General features: G+C 36.3%; 1 protein-coding gene across 1 annotated transcript in view; it reads right to left on the bottom strand.

The window, feature by feature from the left end:
* The window catches only part of FBN2 (fibrillin 2), a 220,903-nt gene that overhangs the window by 145,748 nt on the left and 52,767 nt on the right, over positions 1-22,388 (bottom strand). The window contains exon 6 of the mRNA XM_057748982.1: positions 8,653-8,850. Coding sequence (XP_057604965.1) covers positions 8,653-8,850 — 198 coding nt within the window. The remainder of the gene's footprint in view (positions 1-8,652; positions 8,851-22,388) is intronic.

The raw sequence follows: 22,388 nt of genomic DNA, 5'->3' as shown, positions 1-22,388 counted from the left end.
TCAACTTTAGCAATATATAAAAAAGTTAATATATCACGACTGAGTGCAGTTTGTCCCGAAACTTAAGGTTATATCAACATTCAAGCATAAATCAATTCATCACATTAACAGATTAAGGAAGAGAAAATATATGAGTATATCATAGATTTAAAAAAGCAGGTTTAAAGTTCAGCACTCTTTCATGATTTTAAGAATCTCAGTAAACCAGAAATACAAGGGAATGTCCTCAACTTGATAAAGGGCCTGTACAAAAAAAACTACAGCTAAAACACTATAGGAGATTTGGAAAAATTCTTTTATTTAGAGTTTCTGAATCTTTCATTTTACATCTATGTAAATTTGCCTTAATTTCTCTTTGTGTAAAAGGTAATTCAGTATATTGTTATGATGAACACTGTATATGACAGGAAATATAATACATAAGCTTATGCAATTTTACTTTATCTATTCAAATTGGACAGGCCAACATAACAGATTTATTAATATTACATCTTTAGTTATATAATAATATATACTCATTGTAACAAACATTAAAGATGCAGAAAAATAGAAAATTAAAGAGAAAACCATTGATATAAGTTAGTCGTCTGTTCTTTTAGATTTATTCATACACAAATTCAGAGTGGTGGTCCATTTATTTCACAAGAATAAGATGACACTATATGTATTGTTCTGCATCTTGCTTTCTTTCCATTAAAAAATTTTGTTGATACATTTCTATGTCAGTATATATTGATTCCAAGTTTGGTGTATCTCAGTGTGTAAATTAGGGAACTTAAGCCTACAAAAGAGCTTAGCATCCTTATTATTTCTTCCTCACTTTAACTATCTGTCTGTAAAACTAATTATAATAGTCTAAAGTATTTTTATCCTGAAATTGAAGTAGGTATCACTGTCTTATTAAAGTATATCTGATCCAAACAAAAAGAAACTAAAATGAAATATATGACAAGAAGTTTACATCCAGAACAGTTTAATTTACAACATTTCAAACTGCATTATTTTAAAAATGTACTACATTTCCACCCTCATTACAGTGTGATATAAAACATCCTTAGAAACCCCTTTTCCTGGTAGATAAATCAGAGAAAGAATATCTCGATATAAGCTAAAAAATGAGGCCAAACTTATAAATCCCTTAATATTATTCATAAAAACTTTGACTACATATTTAGTAGATTCAGTAATTTTTCAAAGGAAAAAGCACTCTGACTTTACAGGGTTTATTTGGTAATTGCCTGAAAAGTACTTTCCTAGAAAAAATAAATAAAACTTTTATTTTTGAAATATCCTAGAGTACGCAGCTATACAGAATTAATTTCCTTTAGGTAGATCAAGTTATTCACTAAAGTAAAAAAGAAAATTTTAAAGAAATCTTATAGAAATAATCCATATGAATCTAGAAGCACACATGAGTATTCCCTATAAAAACAGAAGAAGCAAGCCTCAGACGTCCAAATTATGCAAGTTTCTGCATCTTCCAAGTGCTAGCATAAGGAACTACTAATGTCTGATTAGTTTTCCACTGTCCAAATTATACAGATGTATTTCTGTTCCTCCCTTCAATTCAGGCACAAACATTATTTCTTTAAATGTCGGATAACTTCAAATCACATGTAAGGATTTTACATAATAAAATTAAATATTTTAAAACCTAAACCTTATATCACTCCAGTCTATGTCTACTAAGGTTATAAATAATGTAGCAAAGCAATAGTAATTCTAGTTTAAGAACTCATTTATTCTCCAATTTCTCCAAATAAACTTGCCCTAAGAGATTAAACTGATTTTATTATATAAATTAGTATTAGATGGTATATTATTTTCAGTTGATACTAAAATGTGAAAAAATATGTGCCAGTGCTACAGGCATATAAAAATGGTTCATTTAATTTATATCTGTGGGAACTAAGGACCAATTCCTCTTACTGTATTAATGGTGCATGGTTTTTTAACTTGGCCTGTCCCCAAATTAGATCCATTTTTTAAATATAAGTTTTTATTCTACATTCCATAGATATTCATACACAGTACTTATATTTCTACAAAAACAAATGACAGTCTTTAAGTACAGCAATTGAAGAACAGATCTGTCTCTACCTGGAGCCTAAGACATACAGGGTGTCTTGGCAACTGTTCAACGTGGTTTGATTCGGTCAGAATACCTATTCATGTATTCACAAAATTCCATTGTTGACTAAATGATCACCCCAACAAGCAAATACTGGTAACTTACTACCTGTAGGACTCTGAACTAAAAAGGACAGAGCATGGTTCTGTCTCAACCTTCCTTACCTCAACAAATGTCATCATCGTTTATCCCAATGTCAATGTCAAAAACCTAAGAGATAAACTCGGCATCCTCTCACCTATCTCACTTCATTCCATCACTAACAAGTGCTTACTTCCCAAATATATCTCAGATCTTGGCCCTCTGCCTTTATTCTGGTCTCAACCTCCATCATATATCACCTGTTCTGTTGCAGGAAACTTCTGTTTTTTTTTTTTTTTTTTTTGCTTTCACTCTGGCCCCCAAAGAGTTGATTCTTTACAGAGAAACTGAAGTACTTTTATTTACATATACATAAATCAAAGCCCGAAGTCTGTAGACATTGCCACACTGTTTTCTGGTAGGAGTTGCTCCACAGAAATTTGAAACTGTTTAGGATATTCCCTTTAAAAAAGACACCTGCTTATTCTGTCTCCTTGTGCCCACAAGATTCTCTTTATCCTCTCTTTCTTACTGAACTTCTGTGCCTTCCAATCTGCAAACTGAAGCTTTAATCTATTTTAGAAATTTTTCAATATTATCTTTATGCATTTTTTTCAGTTTCTTTCTTCAGCTTTCTTTACAGCCTTTCTGCTGACTTCACTACCTTTCTGTTTCTTTACATGACAATCATTATTCATTTTCCTCTGACATTTTGATTTGTGATTTCCTCAAGCTTAACCTTTGTCACTGATTTTTTTTCAGTTTTATGTATTTTTATATGCGTATATGTAATATTTGCCTTTCATTAGGTAAAGTTTCAAATCCTTCTTCAGTTTCTTTCTTGAGTACTATCAATGCACTATGTATCTCATTGTCTTTACTGAACTCTTAAAATCCTTCTTTGAGCACCTGTTAAGAGAAGAACCATATTATTTTTCATTTCCTTGAGATAAAAGAGTATATGAGTTTTGTGTTTATTTAGGTAATTCTTCCAGGAAGCATGTTCCTCCACTGCCTTTTCCTTATTTCTCTCGCTTCTTTCAGTTTATCTTATGTAAGCCTTTTTTCTTCAGTATTCATCTTTAAATGGGGCCATTTCCTGCTGAAGCAAGAGTGAAGAGAGCCAAGAAGAAAGAGGTTGATTTGAAAACTTCTATAGGGACTACTGCAGCATCTTGCCAAACTCTCTCCACTTTCTTTTCCTCCTAGGTATTGATTTTAAATTTTCAGGCAGTGGTGTGGCTCCCACCTTCAGCCCTTTCACATACAGACGCTCTGAGATGCTCGCTCATGGTCCCGATAGCCTCTTTTCCTTCCCCTTTCTTTAAGGAGCTGGGAAGGGAAGGCGAGGTAGAGCATATTAGAAATGGCTTGCCACCAAAGACTTTCCTTCCATATCTCTTCAGTTACTCTGAGGGCCTGCAGCAGAATCCATCTCTTATGGGGATACCCTCCTCCTTGCCAGTAGAACGTCCACAACCACTCAACAGCCTTTCAGGATGCTAATGCTCACTGCAAACATGTAGAAGGTTCTCCCTCTCCCCGTGACATCCCAGCAACTGCCATGTGTCCATCACTGTTCTTAAATGGGGTTGCAGAGTTTTATTTTAGAATGCCTTGTTCTCTATTATTCCTTTTCTTATTAGTTTTTGTTGAGTTAGAAGAAGGGCAATATCCTGCTATTTTAAATACGGGTTTCTATAATCAACTATGTTTTAGGTAAACTTTTTGGACTGTGTAGACATGGCTTGTGTTCACACAGTGTGAACTACAGTTAAACTCTGTAACTATCTGGTTAACTTGGTCATTGCAGACAGCCAAGATAAATTGGTGTTTAATAATTTATACTGATCAGATGAACCAAGTCTCCTTTTCATTTTGTGCTATACTGAAGGCCTGGAAATAACATTCTACTGAGAGCATCTTCCTCTCAGTCTACAACTGAGCACCTAGCCATGTCTGCCTGGCTTCAGATAAGATTCAATTTCTCTACATGATTCATGTGTAGTCTGAGTAAAGGAATTAAATATCTCTGAATACTAATCCCATTTGAAAAGAGCATGCATGAGTACTTGTTTTACAGGGACTGACTCAGGGTCTGCACTGCTCTGTCTTGTGTCCTAGCTAGGTCCTGACTCTGTCACATACGTCAGAACTTCCATGCCTCTCACGCTGCCTGGAATGGAGCAGAGACCCAGCATCAGTGTATTACTATTGTCTATAATAAAGCAAAAGATGGGTTTAAATAAGCAAATTTCTTCTGCCATGTTTCCAGTTCTGAAATGTCTGGAGTAGTTTAAAAGCCTAATTTCTAAAAATCAAGTAACATAAATTAAACATTATACAAATTTTAATATATTTTTAAAATGTTTAAATATACACTATTTGAAAATCTAAAAGACCCAAAGTCAAGTACTAATCTTAAATAAAATACCCTTCTAATTAGAGTGAATTTGTAAGACAGTAAAGATTTAAAAAGAAGAACCTATTCGTAAAAAAAAATAATTCAACATAGGCATGTGACAGTTTATGACATATTTACTTAAACTTTGTAAATATTCTTGGAAAAGAGCGTAATGCCACTTTTTATACCTTTAATTCACTCATTTTATGATAGCTTAAATTTTAAGGCCTATGTGAGCCATTACTTTGGTCCTTTAATTTTTAATAAAATGAAGAATGTACAAGACTAAATGTGGATTAGACTTAGACATAAGGGCTAGAACTGAAATGTTCTTAATATGAAAGAAGTCAAGAATCATTATGATTGACCTCATAGCATCCTGGGAAGGTATACTCTTCTGACACTGCTTATTTATGTCCAGAAAGTCACGAAAGCAACAGTGAAAAGTAAAAAAAAATTACTACTTTCCGTACAGCTTAATTTTTTTAAAGTATCATCTTAATTTTCTGTTGGCCCTCATTTTTCACAGTTATTTTGTTTACTGCAAGATCTTATTTCAACACCTCCTAAGCCATAGATAAAGTAATTCACTAATTACATCAGCTACAGGATAATATTATGTTTAGAATTTCAGAAATGTCCTCCCTTGGCTACTATAAGCCATGTCTGAAAACCAGTACTAAGCTATTGAGTTGAACAACTGTTATTAAATCAGTGGCAAAGGTTACCTTTTTCGATAGGAGATAGTTTGGATAAATACTAAAACTATTTCAAATTCCCATGGAGTCTCCACCAATAGTTAAACTTCCGTTCCCGTAACTAAGAAATGCCCGAGAGAATGATAGCAATTTTCTCTTTATCCTTCTGTTTTGTTAAAAACTAATAATAATAAAAAAAAATCACAACAAAGAGTAATGAAAAGCTACAGAATAAGGTCCCATGTACACACTGTAAGAAGGCAGGGTTTATGAGGATCTTCTTTTTCCAATCAGGGATCGTTCAAAGTGGTGGATTCTGTTGTAAATCATACTGGAAACAGACAGGTTTAGAGTAGCAAAATTTCACCCTAATTCAGAAGATCAGAACATGAAATGAACAGAAAAATCTGATAGGGGTTAAGGAAGGATAAAAGGAACAGAGAAAGAAAAATACATACTTTAGGCCCACTTTATGCTATCATAATAAATAAAGGAGAAAAATTAAAAAAAAAAAGAAAACCAATATTAAGCTATTTACAGTTATCATCTACAAAGCTGAAATTTATTTTTAGCTCTATGAAAATTTTCAATTACTCTATAAAAAAAGATCACTATTATAAGAATGTATGACATGTATGTATCGTGTTTTATTATCTTATTTTTTCAGCTCTATCATCTTCCAAATTAATCTGGCAGAGTATTTGGGAAACAGTCTAGGAATTTAAAGGAAAAAATGAAATCACAGTAAGATGTAGTCTTAAAGTAGCCTGAACTGAGGATTAGTGTTTAATTGAGAAATTTCTGACGATGCCATGATTTTGAAATAAAGCAGAACTTTTTAAACTTGTTTTTCCAGACATTTTAACCATGTGGCAAGTTTCATTCTGCTCTGTAGTTGTATGAATCCATTATACTTTTGGGCAAATGGAGCCCAAAACTTATCTCTGCTGCATAAACAAAATCAAACAAATAAGCCTTCAGACATTACTCAATCCTGAAGGACATTCAGGAAGTTTGACAACAGATCACACAGTTTTCATAACTGTGTTCAGAAAAACTACGCCTCTCTGACACAATACCAAGGTAAAAAAGCCCAAGTACAAATATAGAAGATGTGGAGAGAATAATTTGTGATGTTTTGGTTGAAGTTAAGGGCTTTTCTCAAAGGACTATTTCTATGAAACAGTGGTTTGGGGAAGTATTGTAATATCAATTCCATTTATGAAATCAAAAGATCTTTACTGAGTATCTACTGCCTGTTAGACACTATTGTAAATGCCTCAGAGACATTTATGAATAAAACAGATTTCTGCCCAAATGGAGCTTACATTCTAGCTAGGGGAAGAGTAAAAGCAATAAAGGCAATAAACAAACAAGTGCGTCAGAAGGTGGTAAGTGCTAGAGAATAAACAGAAATTATGCCTCTAGAAAATCTAGTCAGTACTAATCTAGTAGATCTACACAGCATTTTATCTTTCATAGTAATCTATTAATTACTATATAGTGTAGTGTATCGTCTATGGAAAAAACTGTTGCTTTGTCAGGAATTCTATATAATCATACCACTGGTCATATCAAAATGACTTAGAATTTTATTATCCACAGTAAACAACAGATTAAAAGTGACATTTAACCCAATCTTCATATTTGTTGCGGTCATTACTAATCCAAGAGACAAAACACTCACAAAACCATTCTAAGTCCATTCTAAGTCCACAGCTGACAAGACTTTTACATGCAATTAAATATAAAGTTTCTAATCTGTTGGGTTATATGGCCATCCCTTGGGTATCCCTGTAGTTCTGATGTGAAAAGAATTTAGATACAGACAATTTTTAAAACTACCTTTTATAAAACTACAAAACTAATAAAAATCTTTGGAGGTCACTATTAGAGATACACTCCACAAATTATGCAGAGCATTCATATTTCATTATTCAGTGGACTGAGGTTATGTACAGGCCCCCCACCCTAGAATGCTCATCTGGGTTTTAGGACACTGGCCTGCCGTTCTGCAGTATACCACTTACAAGGGCTAGACAGGTAACCGCTCTACCTCCCACACTGGTTACTAACACCAAAGGAATGATTTCACATCCAACTTTGTACATGATTGAATTACAACCAAAAAACCTAACTCTCATGTCTTAAGTATGAGTGATACCATTTCTGTGAAAAATACAAAAGTACTTTCTACTTTCCTGTGATCCTACTACCATTTGAAAACACATTCCTGGGACTTCCTAGGTGGCACACTGATTAAGAATCCACTTGCCAATGCAGGGGACCTGGGTTCGATCCCTGCTCCAGGAAGATCCCACATGCCGCGGAGCAACTAAGCCTGTGCGCCACAACTATTGAGCCCACGTGCTGCAACTACTGAAGCCCGCGCACCTAGAGCCGGTGCTTCACAACAAGAGAAGCCACGGCAATGAGAAGCCCACACACCACAACATAGAGTAGCCCCCACTTGCCGCAACTAGACAAAGCCTGTGTGCAGCAACGAAGACCCAACAGAGCCAATAAATAAATAAATAAAAATAAAATAAATTTATAAAAAAAAAAAAGAAAACACATTACACCACTCTGTTCCAAGCTCTAAAAATGAGTTTAATCCATATGATATCAGAGAAGTTGCCCAAAAAGGCTAAGAATCATGGTGGCTGAAAATTAATTAATTATTCAGTAAGTACATAAAAATTTCTGGCTATTTGGGTTAAAGTTGATGGTTGTAGCATCCTCAGGGTGCCAATCTACCCCTGATATATAAAATATATGTCAGGATATGGTTAGGAAGATTGTCTAGAGACAAGGCTGTAACCAACTGTTTATCAGCTCAGAAGTAACTGCCATCATGAATGGAGTTAGCGCTCTGTTTCTGAAGACACTGTTAACAACGCTGGACAGCTCACTTCTCCCTGTCACCTGGGTTCAGGTTCTCATATCTTGAATGAGCTCGGAAAGAGAAAAAAACGTGTCCCCTGGGTATTTACATATACACAGTTTGAGGGGCTGTAGCTGGGAGTGTGCAGTGCCATCTGGATGAAGACATGGAATGGCTTACCCTCTGATGGCAGTAAATATTTTTAATTGTATTTCTAAAATGTTCCCCAATTTTCCATATTTTTCATCTCTCTCTTCTCCTTTTTTGTCAACTGAAAAATAATTATTTATAAGGTAGCCAGAAGACAAGCATTCTCTAGCCAGGCTTGCTGACGAGGCCTCGCTTTTAGTATTGGGTTAGAGGTTCCCACCCACAGTGGCAGAGCCTCCCAGTGCAGTGAAAGGAGCTCGGACACATGGGTGACTCTGTGCCCATAGGCTGAAGGCTAACTCACCCTGGCAAGCTCCAGTGCGGATGTTGGGGATGAAGCCCCGCCGGCAGGGCTGAGGCTGGGCCGGACACATCTCACAGGGGTGGCCCCAGGCCCGTCCAATGGTAGCACAGCACAGAGTTTTTGTGCAGACAATGCCTGTCAGCTGACCTTGGCACATCTGGTTGTTGACCTGAGTGAAACATGGGCCCGTCCTGTAATCTGGAATGTGAAAGAAGACAGAAAGACAGGTTTCATGATCACACACCAATCTTACACCAGGACCTCCAAATACATAAAACAGACTTTCTTCTGATCAAAACAGCGGATGACAAAAGGCCAGAGAGTTTAATTTTGAAAATTCATAATTTTTCAATAATGAGAAGTGTATCACAAGACTTCAATGTACTCTACGCTAGACATTGTAAATAGATAGCTCAAGGGCTGTGTCTGGGACACAGATGTGTTTTCTTGGCCTGGTTAATGTTTTTAAAGACTTGAAACAAGTAGCCAACATTTTTAAATTGGGACATTTCACATGAAATTTATATTTCTGGCTTTTCTTAAAAAGTTGGAAGTTTTGACCATACTTCCAAAAGTCGGAAGTTGCGCCTGTCATGTTGCGTGGCAGTGGTGGAGTGAATTGTGTCCCCTCTGTGACACCACAGCTCCAGCCACCCAGCCCTCTCTACTCAGTGGTGTGCCACACCTGTGTCCTGATGGCACCTGCTTTACTGACTCCTCTTTACCTAGCAAAATTTCTTCTTCGACTAGGTGGTCAAGAGTTCAGAAAATCAAAACAGAACCAGTGAAGATGTACCCTTCCATATCACATATGTATTTCGGCAGTCCAGATTGTCTATAATCATTTAGTTTTAACAATTTGATTTCTGTTTCCTTGTCAGTTTCGTTCTATGTGTAGCTCAGCTAGGAAGGCAGCACTAATAAGGCCCATGGTCATGGATTCTTTCCAAGTTAATATTACATGACCCCTGTTCTCTAGAAGATGACTGTCCAGCTCGGTTATAATAATGGTAAAAATGTTAGCAAATGTGTGTCACATATGATCTACAGTCAGACTCTTCTAAGAATATCAAGGACAGTCTATTATGAACCTGCATCTCAAAGTGGTTCATGGATCAGCAACATAAGCATCACTCGCGAGCTGGTTAGAAATGCAGACTCAGGCCCCATCCCAGACTCCCTGACCTGGAATATACATTTGACAAGATCTTTAGGAGATCCATACACACCTTACAGTTTATAAGCAATAAAAGGACTGATCTAGACTATAAGCAACTTGAAAGCTGGGCATTTCTATTATATCTCTCTTCCTGCTATAATTTACTTAAATGACCCTTTAAGATGATCAGTATATGTATATTATTTTAAGCAGAACTGAATTATTAACAGGTTTTTAATTTATTGCTTGTGTTTTGAAAGACATAGGAAATCAGAGATAGGTCAGTTTCCTGAAGACTGGCCGATCAGAGGATTAACATTTGTTAAAAAAGTAAGACAGAAATATGTGAAAAGTTTTTCCCCCTTTTACAGAGAGATTGTGTGCATACAGTTTATTAACTCTTGGGAATGTAAGATGATAGGATTTCCTGATAAGCCTTAATGAGAATGACATAATTCCATTTGAAGGGGAAAGCCAGAAGAAGTTTATTTCAGACTTTTGTAAAAATAAAACAATGTTACATTCAACGGAAAAACAGTCAATAATGTTGGTAAGATTTTTATGAAAAACCGTTACCGGGAAATAGCAAACTTGGATATAATTTAACATTCAAAATGCAAAACGAGAACAACTTAGATATCATCTAAATGCTATCGTATGACAAAAATACAACTTAAAGCCACATAAAATTTCTGTTTTTTAATGAAGTATGAGGCTGTCAGGTGGAGGAAAAGAACATTTTGAAAGTTCAATATAAGGCAAACAATCTAAAATAGGTAACTTTTTTAGCAAGCTGGTTTAACATTCTGTTACTCTGCAGCTGAACTTCAACAAAAATAGCTCATTTTAATCCCTTACATAAGAACAACAGATGTGCTGGCTGCAAATCATGTTTTTGAAGAAGACAATCTCTGTATTATACATGTAGATATGTCAACCCTGTAAAAAAAAAAGCATGCTTCCCATACCACAAATTGCCAGGTCGTAAATTTTTTAAACCTACTCTATTGTCCTTCAGACAACATTTTTTTGCCATTTTAAATAAATATTAGACTTATGATAAATTATACCAAGTTCTGAACAAATAGGGAAAAGTCTATCTTTCACCAAAAATATAAAACACTTATTTTTTGATAGATTCATGCATGTATACCTACGTTCACATCCTGCACTCCTTTAGGATCCCAGAGAGAAGCCTGCATGGCCTCTCTCATAATCTCATTCTTAAGTAAACCAATTTGTCAGGAAATGCCTTCCTTCTAACTATAACACCTTCTTAACATTATGTCCTCTTAGACTGATGTTTTTGGAGAAGAGGAATATCTAGATAAGGATAGCTGTTTGTCCTCTGCAAACGACCTTTCATGTTAAAGGCCCAATTTAAGCCAACTCCAGATTCCCCTTCCCGGGAGCAGGTCACCATTCCTTATTTCTTTTTGCCTATATTTCCCTTCTTTAAGACTGTGCTTCTGAATCTATTTTCTTACATGGTTACATTTTGCTTTCTGGTTGGCAAGTGATTACGTTAAAATTTAAACTTACAGCGTAACCTACTTATTCCAGAATTATTCACATGTAAAATGTGAACAAATATTAGATATTGAAAGAGATTTAAATTTCCTGATCAGATTGAAAACATTCTGTCCCAGACGTTACTAGCATTTTAATTATGGTCAAAGAGTAATAAGAGACCTTAATTAAATGTTATGATTGGCCATACATTCATCAAGGTTTCACTGTGGGTAAAATATTATTGTATACCACGCTAACCATTCATAGTTAGGGACATACTTGCAATGAGTTAATGAAGGATAAAAGAAGCGAACTGGTTAACATTTGGTGTGCTGGAACCAGCGGACTGGAAATAGATATTTTCCTCATTACTATATGACCAAGAAAATTTTGTTAAAAATTATCCTGTGAAACATAAATATTGCTATTTCAACTTTCTAATATCTAACTGCAATATAGCATATTAATTTACTTTATATAATTTCACTTTTACTCACATTAAGCAACTGGTACAATTGGCAAACTCATCAAAAACTTAAATTCATTACGGTATAACTTACACAAGTTATAGTCACCTGTCTTAAATGTACAATTCAATAGTTTTTCATAAATTTTATTGAATTGTGCAACCATCACCACAACCCAATTTTAGAACATTTGCATCATCCCAGAAAGATTCCTTGCGCTCATTCCCAGCCTCCATCAGTCACTAATCTTTCTATCACTCTAAATTTGCCTTTTCTGGACAATTTCATACACATGGAATCATACAGTATGTGATCTTTTTTGTCTGGCTCCTTTCAGTTGGCATCATGTTCCTGAGGACCATCCATGCTCTGGCACGGGTCGGTACTTCAGTGCCTTTTACTGCCGAATAATATTCCACGGTATAGATATACCACATCTGACAACCAACCGGTGGCCTTTTGCTGCACTGTACAGTGAGTATATATTTAACTTCTAAAGAAACTGTCAAACTGTTTTCCAAAATGACTTCACGATTTTATACTCCTACCAGTAATCAATGAGAGTTCTAATTCCTCTACATCCGTGCTAATACTTTCTAATTTCTATCTTTACTATTATAGCCTATGTTACCATTTTACTTTAAATAAATACAATGGAATATATTTGGAAATTCTGCTGTATTTCACAAGTCCCCTTAATATGACTAGAGATGCCAAACCATGCTAGCTAACTGAAGATGAGCATTCTTGTCGTGTGGACAGCCAGACAACCTTTGGAGAGGTTTCCAGAAGGTAAAGGCAAACATAGGTCTTCTGGGGATTTGGGATTGAGGGATAAACTTTTTTGTTTTTTTGGTTTTGTTTTTTGCTTATTTATTCTTTTGTTGTGTTTTGTGGAAGAGACGAGGATTACTAAAAGTCAGTGAGAATGACCTAGTTGAAAGGGAGGGTTTCTGATTACCATAAAGAATAATAATTTCTAGTATAAGACCCCTAAAGGAGTCTGGCTGAGGGTGAAACCAGAATTTGTGTGGAGGAGTTATCCTTAGATAGGAGAAGAAAAACACTGTGCTTGTAACTGAGGGAGGAAGGGCAGGCTGCACAGAGATGTAGGCATGTTTATATAGAAGAGGAAAATGAGCAGTGTCCTCTCAGATACCTTCTGTTTTCTTTGTGAAACAGGAGGTGGGACAGCAGGTCTTTTGCAGAGGTTGGCTGGGGTGTCAGATCTTGGAGGATAACTGAGATGGACACTGCACACACCAGGAGAGGGAGCTGACCTGAGAAGCCAGCAGATTTCCAAGTGACCTCCAGCACCTCTCTATGGTAGAAGAACAAGATGAACTTATAATGGAACCCATCTGTCTGTGTTATGACTTTTTCCAACAATTCTAGGCAGCTGAGAAGCTCATTCAGAGATAAGGGTTCATCCAGGGTTAGGATGTTGTCTGCCAGAGAAGAAAAAAATTCAGAACAGCATGGGGGTGTAAACTGTTGTTAGACACATTCTGAAATTACAGACTATGGAATCTCTGCTGGATGAGATGGGAAGAGAGAAAAGGAATGAAGTGACAGATTAAGAAATGGGAGAAAGCAGTAAGATCAATAGACTAGGTGTCCCCAAGAAGCCCCACATGAGGAGGGAAATTAGTCACAGTGACAGCAATACATCAGCTGTCCATGTGGCTGTGGTATTATTTATTTACCTGTCAGCAGAACGCAGTTATGGTTCACAGCTGCACAGATGCACACTGCATAACTTAGGAAAGCAACCCACAACTACTGTAATGTCAATGACATCCCCTGGAGTTGTGCAGTCAAATAATGCCATAAAGATATCCAAAATTCCATTCGTCCCCACTTTAGTATACAAAGAATCGCCTGGTCCCAGAAAGTTTATGCAAATATGTGAGATTTCCCAAGTTGCACAGTCCTTTGGCTTAAGCAAGAAGGCATTTCCATTCTCAGGAATCAAAGAAATGCAACATGCAATCAAATGACCACCTTGTGTGGGAGCTGCAGACATGAATGAGTACAATGAAGGACTGTGGAATGTGTGTAATCTAACTCTAATGACCCTGGCTATACGACCGCCTCCTTTGAGTAATGGAGTTTTTGACACAGCAATTACAAATAAGGTTTAGTGCATCCCACTATGGTTCTAATCAAGAATCTATCTAGTCAGTCTGCCATCTGAATTCTCTGATCACAGACATAACTGGAGCATGAAGAGAAGGCAACCCCTCAAATTATAGTTTCCTTAGTCTCAATAAAATTTGCCTAAATGTCTGCTGGTCCAGAATTCGTACCGGGTCTAAATATTCAGAGTTAAGTAAACTCAAATAAATGAGACAGCAATTGTCTTCCATGATGGAAAAACATCTGTCACCCTCAGGAAATTTCAGAATTAAGAACAGAAATGTTAAGAGAATCAAAGCCATTAAATTAATATTTTTGCTTTAAGGAACTTGTGCAAAAATTATGTACCTGTAATGTTTAATAGCATCTGGCCCATTCCATTACATTACCTTGTAAGCACAATTTAAAATAAATAATTATGTAACTTATTTAGAGTTGTGATTTTTATGTTAAAATGTGACTATACTTACACACACAACTGGATAATTTAAGTGAACTTCGGATTTTTATAAATTTATAAGTTTGAGTATTTAGACATAGATTTTAATTAGGTTTATGAGAGTTATTTGAGTACTTACAAAGGTTTTTAAGTTGCACAACTGAAGTCTTAAAGGAGATATTACGTGTATTTAATATATTAAAGCAATTTAAAAGGTAGGGAGGTGTTTCATTAACTACATATGAAAATGGAACCAAAGACTATTTAAAGGCCTCTTAAAGTGACTACTAAAATCTGCTAGACTTATTAATAGATGAGTGATATTTATAAGCTGAATTTAAAAGCTCAAGGAATATACCCTAAAGAATTGAAAGCAGGGATCTGAAGAGATATTTGGACAACCATGTATACAACACTATTATTAACAACAGCCGAGAGGTGGACACAACCCAGGTGTCCATTGACTGATGAGTGAATAAACAAAATACATGCAATGGAATACTATTCAGCCTTAAAAAGGAAGGAAATTATGACATGTGCTACAACCGGGATGAACCTTAAGGACATTATTCTGAGTAAAGTAAACCAGTTACAAAAGGAAAAAGACTGAGTGATTCCACTTATAAGAAATGTCTACAGTAGTCACATTCATAGACACAGAAAGTAGAATGATGCTTGACAGAGGCTGGGGGGTGGGTGGGGAGTTAAGTGTTTAATGGGTTCAGAGTTTCAGTTTTGTAAGACAAAAAAAGTTCTGTAGATGGATGCTGGTGATGGTAGCACAACAACGTGAAGGTACTTAACGTTACTCAACTGTACACTTAAAAATGGTTAAGATGGTAAATTTCATGGTACATTTATTTTACACAATTAAAAAACATTTTTTAAAAGATCCTGGAATAACTAGGGTTTTGAAATTACAAAAGAAACATGAATTTTTAACACCAAAATAAATGAACTTTGAGTCATTTTCATATAGAGTCACCACTGAGGGCACTGAAACATCCCCTTCCACACTGCCCATCTGCTTTGGGATGGATATTTATGTTGTTTACAACTGACCATGAGTACACACAATGCTGCATGAGTCTTCTTCACTACACAGCTTGGCAGATTTTCTGTAAGGTCAATTCCAAGCACTGGAATTGCTGGTCAAGTGGCCAGTTTGAAAAATAGTACAAAACTGCTCTCTGAATAGGTGGTACCAATTTACACTCTATTATTTTCTCATACTCCTTCCAACACTGAGTAGAAGCAAATGGCTTAATTTTTATTAATTCAATGAGTGAAAAATGGTATCTTATTGTTTTCCTTGAATTATGATAGGGCAACTCATTGTCCCTACTTATTGACAATCAAGAAAAGAAATGAAATTAACTCTGTGGCAGGCACTTTATAATGACCCTTTCTTTAAACTATCTCACTTTATTTTTATGTGCTAAAAAAAGTATTCTTGTCATTTTTATACATGAAAAAACTAAAAATTGGACACTAAGTTATATGTGGAGAATCAAAGAGCTGGTAAAAAGAAATGTATGAACACCAAGGGGGAAAAGTGAGGTGGGTTGGGAGGAATTGGGAGATTGGGATTGACACATATACACTATTGATACTATGTATAAAATAAACAACTAATGAGAATATACTGTATAGCACAGGGAACTCTACTTAATGCTCTATGGTGACCTAAATGGGACGGAAATCCAAAAAAGAGGGGATATATGTATAAGTATAGCTGATTCATTTTGCTATACAGTAGGAACTAACACAACATTGTAAAGCAACTATACTCCAATAAAAAAAAAATTAACTAAAGGAAAAAAAGTGAAGCTGACATTGCACTTGGCCATCCACCTCATTCCAAGGTGCATGATGTGTTCGCTAGGCCCCGAGACACAACATCCACAGTCTCAGCTTTCGGTAGCTTTGCCTTCTAACAGACCAAAGCCCTTTACCATTTAAATGAATATTGCCACAGCTCCACAAATGCTTCCTCCCACCCCACGTACAATCTCCTAATTCCCAATGAGCAAGACTGTTTTGCTTTGTTTCTGATTTCTCCTTAAGATGAGTCTTCATCTAGCCAGATTACGTTAGGGAGAAATTCTCTCTCTTACACTGAAAGGAACATTAAAGACCTCGTTTCTGCAAATAGATAAGTAATGACTTTAATTACCACAGTTGCATTGCATTTTGTTCCTAACATAATACCATTATTTAATATTTCAGCGGAATGTAGACTCAGCAAATAAGGACCCCTTTCACCATTCTCTACAGTCTTTCAAAGCACAAGGCTACTGCTGACATCAAAGCGCACTTGAAGAATGAAGAGGCAGGAAAGATAATTAGGTACTGGCCAATGATGCAAGCAAAATTGCTATCTTTGATGTCACGTTTCATAAGGATGAGGGCCATCAAAGATGTGGTCCTAAAACTCATGGCCTATGAACTTAAAGTGCACTCTCCCAAGAGCAAAACCAATTAACTTACTTTAAGGATGACAAAAATTGCTTAAGATTATAAACTAGTAAGATTATTTAAGCAGAAAGACCTTGTCACTTCTGAAGAAGAAAGTTAAAAAGACAAAAATATTTTGTCATAAGTTAAGGGAACCACAGACATAAATGATTAACACAGAAGATGGATAATATGCAAGTTAAAGTACTGAATTTTATGGTATCCAAGAAGAATCTATAATAATTAAGTAAGCCTGAATAATTTCAGGGAAAAGTAATATGGACTTACAAAACATTTATCCGTTATCAATAAAGTCAGAAACAGAATCAATGGAAACCAATGTTTGAACAGATCTTATACATCCCTTGAACCAAATACAATGAGATCACAAGACTGGATTAAAGCAGCAGTGAATAAAATATTAGGCACAATTTGATGACAGTCTTTACATAATAATATGGATGCAATGCTCTGTTTTCTTTCTGAAATTTCTGCCTAAATCAACTCCTCTTGAGCCATGTAGGCAGCTACATACATGTACTGAGACAACCAAACCTCATAAATCACAGCTTCCCCAGGAAACATGCTGCACCATACAACTGGAACACAAAAGCCCTTCTCTATGATTCTGTCCTGACACAGAACTTACAGCATAACATTTAACTAGGGGGGGAGGGGGCTGAGAAGAGAACAAATGCCATGTGATCCATTTACTGGGGTTTTAGGGAAATGCTGAAGAACAACAACAACAACGAAAAAACCCCATAGGTCATAAGGCCTACTAAAAGGACACAGGTAGTATCTATCACTGGATCCATTTGACTTATAAAGGGGGAGACTCTTCCTCTGTGACCTGCCACATGAAGAGCATCAGGTAATCACCAGATCCTGCTGGCGTGGGTGGTCTAGCATGGGTGGTGGTCTACACTGGTAAAGTGAATCATTCCTGGCTCTCTGGTTGGAGCCTACACCTGTTCCCTGTACATAAGGACCCAGAGAGGCTCAAGAGCAAAAGATGCCCCTGTGACCTCTCAGCAGGCAAGTTACAGTACTACAGTATCAGCTCAGTAAAATAAAAAGGACCATATCTTATACAGCCTGCAAATCTGTAACTGCTGGAGAAACCCAGGTAGCTTGATTGGTATAGGTACTAAGGGAATTTTCTTCATGAAAAGACAAACACATATTAAAAGACTAAAGTCTTTCTTGGTTCAAGAAAGTATACCTTTCAATATTCATACTCAACAGAAGAATGGAAAAACAAATGGTCACTGTTTCAAGCTGAGTTAGCTGTCTAGAAGATCAGATCGAAGAAATAGCTTACAGCACAGTGGAAAATTTCTAAGAAATTAATATAAGTAAAAGATGAGACTTGGAGGACAGAACTGAAGACAAGAATGTAAGTAAGATTTTTTTAAAAACCAATAGAAAATAAAAAAATAATAGGAAAAAATTTCCTAAGCTTAACTAAAAAGTAGCTTTACATCTTTTGGTCACAGAGTGAAGTAAGTCAGAAAGAGAAAAACAAATATCGTATAATATTGCTTATGTGTGGAATGTAGAAAAATGATACAGATGAACTTATTTGCAAAGCAGAAACAGAGACACAGACATAGAGAACAGATGTATGGGTACCAGTGGGGGAAGGGGGGAAGGGAATGAAATGGGAGATTGGGATTGACATATATACACTACTACATATAAAATAGATAACTAATGAGAACCTACTGTATAGCACAGGGAACTCTACTCAGTGCTACTAAATGGGAAGGAAATCCATAAAAGAGGGGATATACGTACACTTACAGCTGATTCACTTTATTGTGCAGCAAAAACTAACACAACATTGTAAAGCACTGTAAAAATTAAAAAAAATTGCTCATAGTGTCCTAGACAAGAATAATGGGAAAAAAGATATATTTTAAAAAATGCCTCATGAAACCTCTGAATATCCGAACCATAAGGCGAGAAGGTAAAAAAACTTTCCATTTCCAGAAAGAAAGAACAGGCTATCTACAAAGAAGATGGAATAGCCTAGCATTAGTTTTCTCACTTGTAGTACTGAGAGTTAAAAACACAGTGAAACAGGGACTTCCTTGGTGGCACAGTGGTTAAGAATCTGCCTGCCAATGCAGGAGTTATGGGTTTGAGCCCTGGTCCGGGAAGATCCCACATGCTGTGGAACAACTAAACCCATGAGCCACAACTACTGAGCCTGTGCTCTAGAGCCCGTGAGCCACAACTATTGAGCCCGCGTGCTGCAACTACTGAAGCCCACGCACCTAGAAACCAAGCTCTGCAACAAGAGAACCCACAACAATGAGAAGCCCGCACACAAAGAGTAGCCCCTGCTTGCTGCAACTAGAGAAAGCCCGCACGCAGCAACGAAGACCCAATGCAGCTAATAAATAAATAAATAATTTATTTAAAAAATACAGTTAAACAACATTTACAGGTTATTAACTTATAATTTTTGAGAAAGGATTGTTGAAACAAAGGAGCTATATGATAAGACAGCAGCCTAAAATAATAATGTCAGGAACTGGGGAATAGGAGAGGTACTTGTCATAATGAGGACTTGGAAATAATTTATTCCTAAGATCTCAACTTGGGACTGGGAGATGTGAACAAGCTAAATGCCGAGGAATGAGAGGAACAGGTATTATTTAATTTCCATGCTACAGAACAGTTGTTAGAGAGGAACAGCGGTTTCAATACATGGAATCACTAGTTTAAAGAATATAGAATTTCTTAGTTAAGGAAGAACGACAGCAGAAGCAGAGGAGAGAAACGTAAGTGATTAAGCCAGAAATGATAGCAAAGGGGAAAAGAGAAAAACTGCAAAATATAATGACTTTTATACATAAAGTAAAATGATGGGAATAAACCAAATATACTGAAATCGCAACAAACCCAAATATGCTGGGACTTCTCTGGTGGCACAGTGGTTAAAACTCCAAGCTCCCAATGCAGGGGGCATGGGTTTGATCCCTGGTCAGGGAACTAAATCCCACAGTCATGCTGCAACTAACAGTTTGTATGCCACGACTAAGGAGCCAGTGAGCCACAACTAAGGAGCACACATGCCGCAACTAAGACCTGGTGCAACCAAATTAATTAATTAAATATTAAAGAAACAAGCAAAAAACCTCAAAAAACACAAACATGCTTAGTTTTCAATCAAATAAAAAATCATTTGTAGGTCTGATTAAAATAACAAAATTTAGCTATATTCTGTCTATAAGAAAACCATCAAAATGAAATGATAAAAAGAGTAGAAAACATGACAAAGAAAAATCAGGGAAAACATAAATGATATAAAGCAGAAACAGTAATAATCAATAGCAAATAGAATGGAATTCAAGCACAAAAAGCAATAACTGAGTCCAAAAAAGAATATTACCTAAGGTTGAAAACTACAACTCTTAAGAGGATATAAGATTTATGCAGTAAAACTATAATGAAATATCAAGAGCAAAGTTTCAGTAAAACAAGGAAAGCTTAAAGTTATAAGAGCAATCTTTTCAAATTTGATAGAGCAAGTAGATAAAAAATAAATAGGGATACAACCAGAAAGCTTGCCTCCACAGATGGATTTACAATTCTGTACCACACAACCAAAGAACGTGATTTCTTTGTTGTTGTTGTTATTATAGAACACTGATTAAGGTAATATTTGGTCATAAGCACACCATCATTTCAGTGAAATTCAACAGATCCTGGAGGTTTATACGGAATATTTTCTCTTCCACAGTGTGAAAGTCTGAATCAGTTCCCTGCATAGAAGGATTTTAAGTAATGTGGCTGGTGACATTCACCAGAAAAGAACACCTTCTGTTCTTTTTTTTTTTTTTTAAAGTGACCACAACCAACTTTTAAACTGTAGAATCTGCCTATGACATGAAACAGTATTTTAGAGAAAAAAACTTTAGCAGTTATAAATTTCACACCAATGTGGTTTGTTATAATCTGTAACTGTGCTGGCCAAAATAGTAGCCACTAGCCACATGTGGCTTTCTAAATTTAAACTTTAAATTTAAATTAAATAAAGCAAACACTCAGTTACTCAGTCACACTAGCCACATGTCAAGTGCTTAAGAGCCACATGCGGTTAGTGGCTACCATACTGGCAGCACAAAGAACATTTCCATCATCCCAGAAAGTTCCCCTGATGCACTCTGGAGTAGCTGTCTCCCAACACCATGAGGAAACAGAGAATAAGATGGCTTTTGGTGGAGGCAAGAGTTCTCTAAGAGGTTATGTTTGAAGCTGTAAATCATTCCTATCCTTTTCCAGTGGCCACCATGAAGTTGTGCAGGTCATCATTGCCCATCATTTAAAGTTACCTGTACAATAACTTTATTTGGTTGGCAAAAATAGCTTTTCTATACAGATGATGACAGTAGACTTAGATAGGTTAAATAAAATAGAATAAAAATTAAATAAAATTGCCTAGAGTCACAAGACTGCATAACAAAGCCAGAATTTTAATGACAAATGTATCTGACCCCCAATGTTCTTAAGCGCCACAATCTGCTACCTCCCAGTGGCATCGTCGTTGGCGGGGCAGTGTCCTGTGTTGGTTCAATGGTTCTTACTCTGCATTAAATGCTCTATACTTACTTAAATGCCCTTTATTTATTCTTCCCCTGGTTTTAAGAGCGTAACCCCTTTATTCAGCTAATAAATGAAGTCCAGCTTATCAAATAGATACATCCCTGGCCACTTTGATATGCCTCCAATGAGAGCCACCATGTCTCAGATGGCTGCGTGTCCCACTGGATTTAGCCCTTCCACTGCTCTCAGTGCACAAGTACTTCTCAGCTATGGAAATTCTCTTTCAGCAGGCACGCTATGTCATGATGACCCAGCCGACTTCAAGACATACCAGCAGCTTCGCTTCTGTTCTCTGAGTAGGTGGACTATGAAGAAGTAGCCCTTCAAGGCTGAGAGAGGCTGCAGTGCTGGAACTGTAGACAATGCTGGCCAAGTGCCCAAGAAGCCAGACACAGTACCTACAGAAGGTGAAACTTACTGCTCTGTAAACTCCTAAAATAATCTCACTACTATACTAGGTAGGTGCTGGGCTTAGCTGCCAGCTTCCCAAAAGGTACCCAGGCCACTCTAGAGGAGGCATAGAAAAGTATTTTGAGAACTATATAGCATTATTTAAATTTTAATTATTTTCAGTAAAAACTTTTACACCCTTAGAGATCACCTGATCATGTTATGAAGAGATGAGGAAATAAACTCCAGAAAGTTTCAGCAACTGGCCCTAAGTCAAAAGGATGTGACGTAACAGCTTGAGCCTCCTGACTCATTCTCCTGCAGTATTCAACATCAAATTAGAGGCTTACAGATGATGGAATCTGGGGTGTCAAGGGCTTTTCATGACAAAATACACCCACTGAGTTGAGATTCAGAAATATGGTCTAACTCAATAATTTCCAAGATGTGGTAAATGGAACACCAGTTCCACAGAACATTAGGAGTATTTTGTCAAGAAAGGATTCTGTGAGCAAATATACTTGATTTTAAAAAAGGAAAAATGTGTGTATGTGTG

This window comes from Hippopotamus amphibius, chromosome 1 (assembly GCF_030028045.1).
Source record: "Hippopotamus amphibius kiboko isolate mHipAmp2 chromosome 1, mHipAmp2.hap2, whole genome shotgun sequence".
Classification (NCBI taxonomy): domain Eukaryota; kingdom Metazoa; phylum Chordata; class Mammalia; order Artiodactyla; family Hippopotamidae; genus Hippopotamus; species Hippopotamus amphibius.
This window is presented reverse-complemented; position numbering and strand designations above follow the sequence as displayed.